The 9,115-nt window shown below is 50.2% G+C and overlaps 1 protein-coding gene across 1 annotated transcript; it reads right to left on the bottom strand.

Annotated features, from left to right (window-relative positions):
* Nucleotides 1-708: 708 nt before the first annotated feature.
* BATF3 (basic leucine zipper ATF-like transcription factor 3) lies at nucleotides 709-5,520 on the bottom strand. The gene is made up of 3 exons (XM_082048147.1): nucleotides 4,864-5,520; nucleotides 4,042-4,146; nucleotides 709-1,564 (listed from the first exon to the last, which is right to left on the bottom strand). Exons 1-3 carry the CDS (start codon nucleotides 5,125-5,127, stop codon nucleotides 1,379-1,381), a joined length of 555 nt encoding a protein of 184 aa, XP_081904273.1. The 5' UTR covers nucleotides 5,128-5,520; the 3' UTR covers nucleotides 709-1,378.
* Nucleotides 5,521-9,115: the final 3,595 nt, after the last annotated feature.

Raw genomic sequence — 9,115 nt, 5'->3', positions numbered from 1 at the left:
TCTGGAAGGCAGAGTTGACTACATGGTTTCCCCTTTTCTATCTTGGCAGTGATCAGCAATGCACCATTCCACTAAAGAAGCTAAAAAGAAAAAAAAAAAAATCTTTCAGACATTTCAAGATCATATTCTGCTGATAAATGCTATAATCCTGGTGAGGGGAGAAGTTAATCCCATCAGTTGAACTGAAAAAATCCAAATGCGGAAGAGAGAGAGTTGGCAAAGGTGCCCTTTGACTGGGAAATACTGTGAGAAAGACATGCTTGGCTGCATCACAGGCTACAGCATTCACATTTCTAGAGCTTGACACTACTGGGAATCTTCAGAGAAATTAAACACACTTTTCTGTGTATTTCTCACTAACATTGTCATAATCTTTTGTTTTTGTTAAAAAAAAAAAAGTAAAAGAAGACATAATGCTTTTCTTGCAAGCAAGCAGTTAACAAACATCTTCAGTGTGGACATAGAACAAAATGCTTGGCTATACTCAATTTGTCCTATCCGCAGACATCATTTCCCAGAAGCAATATGCAAGATGAAGGGTAAAAATATTTTTTAATTTCCAATGGGTGCATTAAGCCAGCAAGTTCAAAACTCTGCTCTTTAAAACAACATGTAGAATCAGCAAACTCTCTTTTGCTTTTCTTCCACACAGAGCAGACAATCATCACTAGAATTTGGTCAAGCCATATTTCAGGATATAAAATACTTCAAAAACTAACATCAGCAGGGCTGATAATTTGGGATATTAAAGAAATAAAGACTGGGAATACTCATTTGTTACGCATACTTCAAAAGAGGAACCAATGAAGAGGTGATAAGCAAATAATAAAACAACTGATGGGAAGATTAGCATTAGACTTCGGATTTGACCAGTAAAGAAAAAGTGGAGATGTTATAAAGACATTAATTACTGAAGAAGGTAGAGAACGTCATAAAGATGGGACATCACTTTTATTAACCAAACCTATCTAGATAAAAAAACCAGCAGCTAGAAGGTGATACACAGGGATGACAAGTGACAAAAGGTTACTGGCAGTGGATGTGTGTGACAAAGACATCCCAGCCCAGGGCTGGGTGTTTTCCTTGTCTACATTCCATCATGCGACAGTGGGCTGCATCACACTTTGACATTTCCGAATGCAAAATCACGTCTTGAAGATTCTACCAAATAAGAAGTCACAGTTTGAGTTATCTTTTTTCCCCACACTGGTGTTTTCCTGAGATTCAGAAGACTACAGCACTTCAACATGGAGAAGGGCTGTGTGGTCACATCCAACCCTCTTTGATGAAAGACCTGCACCATAAGCAGGCAGTTCTTCAAACCTCCTGTTAATGGCACTTTCACACAATCACACTTAAAGGCGACCGAGGAGAGCTCTCATCTTGGCAGGCAGCTGGCGAGCGCATCGGGCCTTGGTACGGTCACAAAGTTCATGGTGCAGTGCAATAGTGGACAGATCTTTTCATGATCCTTCAACACTTCACTCAAGTGTTTCATTTCATCTGTTAGCTTTACGATTTCTCTTTTCAGGGAGGTATTTTCTTGCTCAAGAGACTCATATTCCTGGAAGGAGAAAAAAAATAAAAATAAAAAATGAGCCTGCTCATAGTCAAAACATTCCTTTCAGTGCTTCCACCTTGAGTATATTCATGTAACTGTAGAAAAGCGCGGTTTCTCATTGCAATGTGCAAGATGCAAACAAAAGACGGACATGGCCTGGGTGCTGGAACAGAGCAAGTGCTTTATGACCTGTGCCCTGACCACGCTGCGATGCCTTTCGCAGCCCTGAAGACCAAGAGGTGCCGCTAGCCCTTGGAGGTCCCCAGCAGCCCAGGGCTACAGGTGTGGGTGGCTGCATCCCTGTTGTGGCCTCTTCCAGCCCCAAGGCCACCTCTGCTGGGAAGAGCCGACCCTGCTCTGCACTGTCAGAGCAGAGAAAATGAAAGCACCGAGTGCAGGTAGGTGCTGGGAAAAGCCAGTGGCTCACATTGAGGAGAGGGAAGCCACTGCCTGGGGCCAAGGCGCAAAAGGCCATTTTCCCAGGTGCTGGCTGAGACGCACACTTGGCACAACATGTGCAGTGCCAGTCACTTCTCTCCAGCCCAGCCAGGGCTTGTCGCCACCTGCTCAGGTGCCCGGGAACTCAAGGGCAGGAGGAGGGGAGCACTGAGCCAGCTTGTTTTCAGCCCCACTTTGTCACCAGAAGCTCTGACCACTGCCTAAGTTATTGCTGACCCAGGCTGCTTTTGAGCTAAGGCTTCTCTGGCAGTGAACAAGTTGCTATTAGCTGCAGGGGAATTTTGGGGTGTTCTGCAGCATACGTCTGTTAACAGATGCAAGACTCACGCGTTAAATTTTTTTGATAACTGCACCTCTCAAGTGTCCCTGCTGTCAAGACTTCTCATCCCAAAGAGCAGAGAGCTAGAGGTTCAGAGCCAGCCCACAGAAAACCCACAGGTGTCTGCACCTCGCTGCCGGCCTAGGGCTCAACACTCACCCACTCAATCTCACCCACCGGGAAAGCTTCAGAGCAAACTTCAAAGCCTACACATGCCTTAAAAGGGCTGTTTAGCAGGCTGCAGGGAGACCATTCCATGCAGTGCCCCTCTGGGCAGCCCGGGACTGCTTCTGCTGCCCTTGGTTGCAGGAGTGTGGATCCCTTGCCCTTTCTTGCATCCTTCCACCACTCACCACCTCTCACGGAGTAAAACAGGCACGGTACTCCTAACGCATTGTTGCTGCCAACTCCAGCAAAGTTGTCCATTCCCGAGCTCTGCTCACCTCTTGTTGCCCCAAACCCTATGGGGCTGGGTTTTGTAGTATTACTCTCTTGTTGCTCTGTCCCATTTTCAGGAATGAGACTATCAAATTGTTCTTGCTAAGAATGAACGCCTATTCAAACAGGCATTCCCTGCCTGCACCTGGGAAAACTTCCATGCCTGAGAATGAAGATTCCCAATGTGAGGAAAATCATCAAGTCCAGGAGGAACATCAGAGTGGCTGCAGGATAGCACAGGGCCCAGAAATTATTCCACAAAAGCCAGGGGTTACCCCTTTCCAGAAGTAGCCTGCACCTGGCTTTCTCAGGCGCTGACTCAGAGGAGATCTGAGAAAAACCAAACCAAAAACTCCCCACGTTGTCCCTCTTGGCCTCTGCTGACTGTCGGTAGATCCTTCCACACTGAGAAAAAGAAAAACCTGTGCTGAACTTCCAGAGCTGGACAACTGACTTGGCCACAATTTCAGCAGCAGAACAAACACTTACCCCGAGAGCCCCAGCTACAACAGAAGCACTGGTATGTGAGGTAACATCCAAAAACAGAGAAAGGGGATTCCTGTCCTCCAGCGTTTGCACTGTGGACCAGAGAAAACTATACCACATTGTGATATTGAGAAGAAGTATTAAGAGTTTCTGGAAGAATCAGTTACTTTCATGGTTTTTTTGGAAACACCCACTGTTATTTATCAGAGCATACAAGTATAACAGCTAAGTGAACTGAGCTCTCACACTTGAAGGTTTGAAAGTTCCTAAGAAGCCTTTTCAACAGGGTATTTCTGTCTCACACCACAGTTTTAGAATTGACTTAAGCCAGTACTGCCACTAAGCAGTGTGGTCCCCTCCTCCTCCATTGCCTTCTCCCGCGTAAGGCAGCAAACCTTCATCCACTGTCATAGCGAATGTGACAAGCTTAACACTAATCCAGAAGAAAATGGGTTTGTTTTAGCCCAGAGGAGCCCTGTGATCCAGTTCACTGGGTGGCCAGGAGAACAGCAAAAGAGGGAGGGTGAGGCAAGGGCAAGACCACTTCTCTCCCTGCCAGCGTCACCAGTGGCAGAGCTGCACTGTCCAACGTGAGCATCGGTGTCCAGGGGTTCCTGGCCAGGCACCCTGCAGCACATTTCTCTCTGCCTCACACCACAGCCCTCTGAGCTGGATTAGTGTGAAGACAGGCCCATGCCTGCTTAAGAAGTCCTGTTTATTGTAAAGTCCCATGCTTGGTGCCCAAGATGTACCCACAAAACATCAAGTATCCATTCACCTCGTGAAGTTTATCTGCTTTCTGAGTTTGCTTCTTTCGGCTCCTCTGTGCAGCAACTCGGTTTTTTTCTCTCCTCCTTACTTTCCTGTCATCTTCTTCATTACTCTGGAAGACATAAACCAGAAACATCTCACTATTTTTAGGGTGCACGCAGAGGCTCCAGAACTCAGGTGTCAAAGGGTTGCTGAATGTGGACACATACTCCCAATTTCACAGCACCTGACCTCAGCCTCCCGGAGACTGCACGGTGCCTGTAAAGGCAGCGCATCCCCCGGCCCCGCTGCACAGGTTGGCCGCGAGGTGGAGAGGTGGAAGCCCGCAGAGATGCCCAGGGGATGCTGCAGAGCCCCACTGATGCAGAAACCTGGGAACCTCGTCACCCACGGCGGGGACCTGCGCTCCTGCTCCACCCGACGGGCAGCGTTTTACACCTGCCTTGCCCCGGGGCGAGCAAGGAGACGGAGGTGCGAGCGGCGGGGAAGAAAGCCGGGCTCCCGCTGCACCCGCACCCGCTGCCAGCGGAGCAGTCCCGCTCCCCTCCCGCCGCTTCTCCCGGTGCCCTCCCGGCTGCCTGCGGCGGTGGAAAAGCCGCTGATTGCGCCCTGTGGCGGCTACAGGGAGCTTTCCGCGCACCGCCGCCGGTTCCCCTGCTATCCTACCGGCACCGCAGCTGCCACCCGGGGAGAGAAGAGCAAATGCCCGGGGAAAGCGGGCACTCCCGACAAGGCGCTGTCCGGAGTGACTCAGCCCCATGTGCCCGCCCGCCTCCAGCGCTGATCCCCGCCGCCCTGCCCCTACTCCTACTCCTACCCCTGCCCCTACCTGCTGGCTGCCCTCGGCCGCCGCGCTCCGAGGCAGCGCGCTGCCCCCCGCCGCCGGGACGGCGCAGGACATCCCGCCGGCTCCGGAGCCGCCCCGGGGCGCCGCTGGGCTCCCCCGGCCCGCAGGGTTGGGAGGAGAAGGGAGAGCAGGGCGGGCCGGGGAGGGGCAGGAGACGCACCGCCCCGGCACCTGGCACCCCTCGGCCCGGGGGCGGAGCCGCCGCTCCGCCGCGGGAGCCCCGCCGCACCGCCCAGCCGCCCGCATGGCCGTCACATGGAGCCCGGCGGCAATTGCGCCACGCCGGGGGAACCGAGAGCCCGGGACCGCCTGGACCCCCCGGTCCCCGCTGCTTCCCCGGCTCTCAGCTCTCAGCGCCGGCAAGGGTGCCTGTCCCCCGGGACCGCGGCTTCTGCTCAGCCCCCGGGAGCCGGGGGAAAGCCCGCACCCCCGAGGCACGCTGCTGCCGGGCAGGAGCTGCCTGAAAATCCCCCGGAGAGCCCCAGCCCCGGGGCCGGCCGGTCCCGACCCGACACCCCTCCGAGCGGCTCGACTTGTGCTTTCGGCTGCAGAAACAACCGCCCCGCAGTTTCTCTTCTCCCCACGTTTCCTCCCCGCATCAGGGTGAGGAGGCCAGGCTGTCCCCGGCAACCGGCCCAGCCCTCCCGTGGCGCCCCCCGGCCGACGCCCCCCCGGTGCGGGGAACCGGCTCACCTCCAGCCGCTCCTGCCGGCTGAGCTTCTGCGACATTGGCTCTCAGAAGCAGCGTGAGCTCCGGAGAAGTGGCAGCCGGTTCAGCCAGGGTTCGGGGGCGTGAGGACACGGCACCGGTGCCGGGATAAAGTGATTTTCACTTTCGCTACTCGCCTTGTTCCTTTAAATAATAAGGAAATGCCTCAGGCTTCTTGTAAAGGCGAAGCCAGACACGGACTGCTGAAAACGCAAAAATCTCTCCTTTCGACTGTTCTGTGTAGAGTATTTTATCAGCCGGAACAATGTTACTTTTATCCCTCCACTTTCCCTACCTTTTAATTAAACCTCAGTGTTCTTCTGCTCCCAAGAAAAGAAAGATGTTTGCACTCCTGGCTGTGCTTAACTCACAGGTGAACACATGGCTATGTGAGGAGGGTTAGGTGTCCCCAACCTGCAGGGCAGTCAGCCGTAAAGCCCCACGTATCTTAATAAATCAGATACTTCCCTATTTTTCTGTTTTCCCTAGAAGTTTGAGTCATCTAGCTTAGACGAAGATGAGGTTACGAAGTTTGTAAACTGAGTAAATAGAGACTATCCTTTCAGGAAGATCTGGCACACAGTTCGTGCGGAAGGTGAGAGAACTGCGCTGCCCAGAAGAGTCAAACTGAGGTCTGCACTCTGCCACGCGTTTCCTGGTAGTGTCCAGGACCATCAGCATTACTGAAAAATCTGAGCAGGACTTCCCTGGTGGGAAGCTCTTCTCTCCAGCTGCTCCACCTCAAAGCAGCTTCTGTCTCCATCTTCCAGGCTACCCCAGCCTTTGCTTTTGCACATTCCCAGAGCTCCTCCAACCCTGGAGGATGGAGTACCTGTGAGCCTTCCCTACTGGGATGACCCACAACCCAGATGAGCCTCCTGGCCGATGTGCCTTGACCTACCATGCATGCCCAGACTGCATTGGGTGTCCCAAGCATCTTACAGCCCCCTGGTTTCTTCAAAAGCAGTCTTGCTTCTCCCTTCCTCTGTCACCCAATGCACCAACACCAGGATGCTCATCAAGGGGGTGCTCATGGAGGCAGCAGCAGGTGTGGGCTTCAGCACCATTCTCCAGCTGAGAGGATCCAAACCAACATCTCCTGGAAGGCAGCCCTAGCAGCCAGGCAGTAATGATGAGTCGCTTTCAACTGCTTCTCTGAAACAGTCCAATCTTGCATTAATTACACATCAGGCAGTTAAAGAATACGAGTGAAAATATGGACACGAGTGGAAACGTACTTGGGATAGTTGCTTAAAAGGAGAGCGCTATGCTCCTTTTTGCCTTTGCAGCTTAAGCACAGTTGAAGTAAACAGGACTAGAAGCTGGTATTTTTGGAAGCTCGGAGAACAGGTATATTGTCTTGCAATAAAATCTATGAACCATGCAGACAAAATACCTCAACAACCCTTTGGAGTGATCTACAGGAAATAAAGCCCCCTTCCACAGAGGGACTTCCAGCTGGTCCCACATGAAGCTCTTGTGCTTTTCCAGAAGCAACGCACCTGTTTTTGGCAACTGCACAACCAAGAGATCTAACAGCATCATGTCCCGAGCAACCTACCAAGAATTTTTTAGTACTGAATAAATATCTGCTTCATTGAATAACATTGACAGTCACAGAGTAAGGTCCCCAGGATCCCACAGGTACGGGACAAGTCACAGGACAGTCCCCTTGAGCCTGAGTACAGTCTGCCCTTGTTCAAAGTGGCAAAGGAAATGAAAAGTCAAAATTTGCTTACTGGGGACAAGTTTCTGCTCAGTATTCAAGCTATCTCTGGTACATCTGTATCAGATGCCTACACAGTAATTCCAGGTAACACAGCAGTAAAGGCAGAACATTTCTACGCAGGAGAGAAAACAGGCCCAGAAAGCAGTCTAGTCAGCTGAGTTTACATTCTAGAACAGCAGTTTATCAGTGATTTTTGTCTGCTCTGAAGCAACCTACACACACGCAGCCCAGAGTGGCTGAACACAGCTTAGCCCAGAGCGGCTCTTCTGAAGAACAGTATGTAGCAGGACTGAGTTTAAGAGCACTCAAACTTTCAAAGAGACACTGGTGTCCACATGAAGGTGTCTGGAAGAGGAGCTTCCCTGCATGCTGTCCACCATCCCATTTATTCAAAAACTACACGTAGCAAAAGCGTGTGTAGATACTGCTCCAATTTGCAGGTTGTTCTTCAGTGGGGACGGTGCACCCTCGTGAGCCATAAGCACGCCACTGGCACTACATGCTAACAAAAAAATGAGATGTTCCATCTCACCCCAAGAAGCCAAGAAATTCAAACTTGGTTTGCAAATGTTCCCAAGCATTTATCACCACTGAGCTGCCTTACAAAATTCAAAGGCTATATAAAGAAAAACTACCAGACATTTCTTGATGCAATACCAATTCGCCCCAAGTTAAAAATAACAAGTTTGGATGTTGTGACACTTCAGTAGAAGCCTGATTAGACACTTGTCTTGCACAACACTGCTGATTTCTATGAAAAGTTAACTGAAGGACAAAAGGCCACTGGAATGGGAAAAAATACAGTATTTTATATATTTCTGGGAGTGGGAAGAATAGATCCCAGGCACGGCTAGTTGCAGATATCACTTGCTGTAGAAATTTTTAATAATAATTTGAAAAACAGCTGAACATTGAAGCGTTGAGTGTAGCTCATCCCAGAACTTGCATTTAAAGGGAGGTCCTTCCATTGCTGCTTGGCCAAGAGCAGCCACCAGAGATTTGTAAATTCACAGCTCACATTGCACTTTGAATCTTTATTGACTGTTTCCACCATCCTTCTTTATGCTATTTATTTGGTCAGTGCTTCCAGATGCATTTTTGTTTTTCCACTCAGCTGCAGCTGGAACAATAGTGATGGAACAAGACCCAACTGCCCTTGCTCAGGGTACCCACTCCCACTTTCCTTTGAATCCCGTGCAGATGATCCATCCTGCAATCTCCCAACATTAACATGCACTGTAGGGTGAATTTATTAATTCACTTATTAAGTTTAACCTACAGTGCTCTCCCTCCATATTTCTTAAGGCATTTGTCCTACCTTGGCCATTTGAGACGTGCCTGTTCCTCACTGTTTTCTGTACTGGCCTATCATTATTTGGAGACAATAGCAGGGAATCTTCCTATCAACACAGAAAATGTTCAAAAATCACCATGGCAGACATGCCAAATCTTGCACAGTATCTGCGGATCTTGGTGAAGGAAGCGATGGTGGGGATTTTTAACCCAGCACAGAGCACAGGTGCTTAAAGCTGCTAGAGCAATAAGTTGCTGTGTGATGAAAAACCGTCCTAGTCACTCGTTCCACAGCTTCGCCGCTCCAGTCCCTCTCACATCCTGCCCTCTCTTGCATTAGATGCTTTGTAGCCCTGAGATTAATAACAGTTCAAAGGCAGCGAACAGAACTATTTGTCACTTGAGCCAAAATTTAACACAGATGTCTTCTGAAGTACACTCACTGCTCAGTCACCACCTATCCCAGGATTAGAACCAACAACATTACCTGAAACTTTGATCTT

Source organism: Streptopelia decaocto (assembly GCF_964273445.1).
Source record: "Streptopelia decaocto genome assembly, chromosome: 3".
Lineage (NCBI taxonomy): Eukaryota > Metazoa > Chordata > Aves > Columbiformes > Columbidae > Streptopelia > Streptopelia decaocto.
This window is presented reverse-complemented; position numbering and strand designations above follow the sequence as displayed.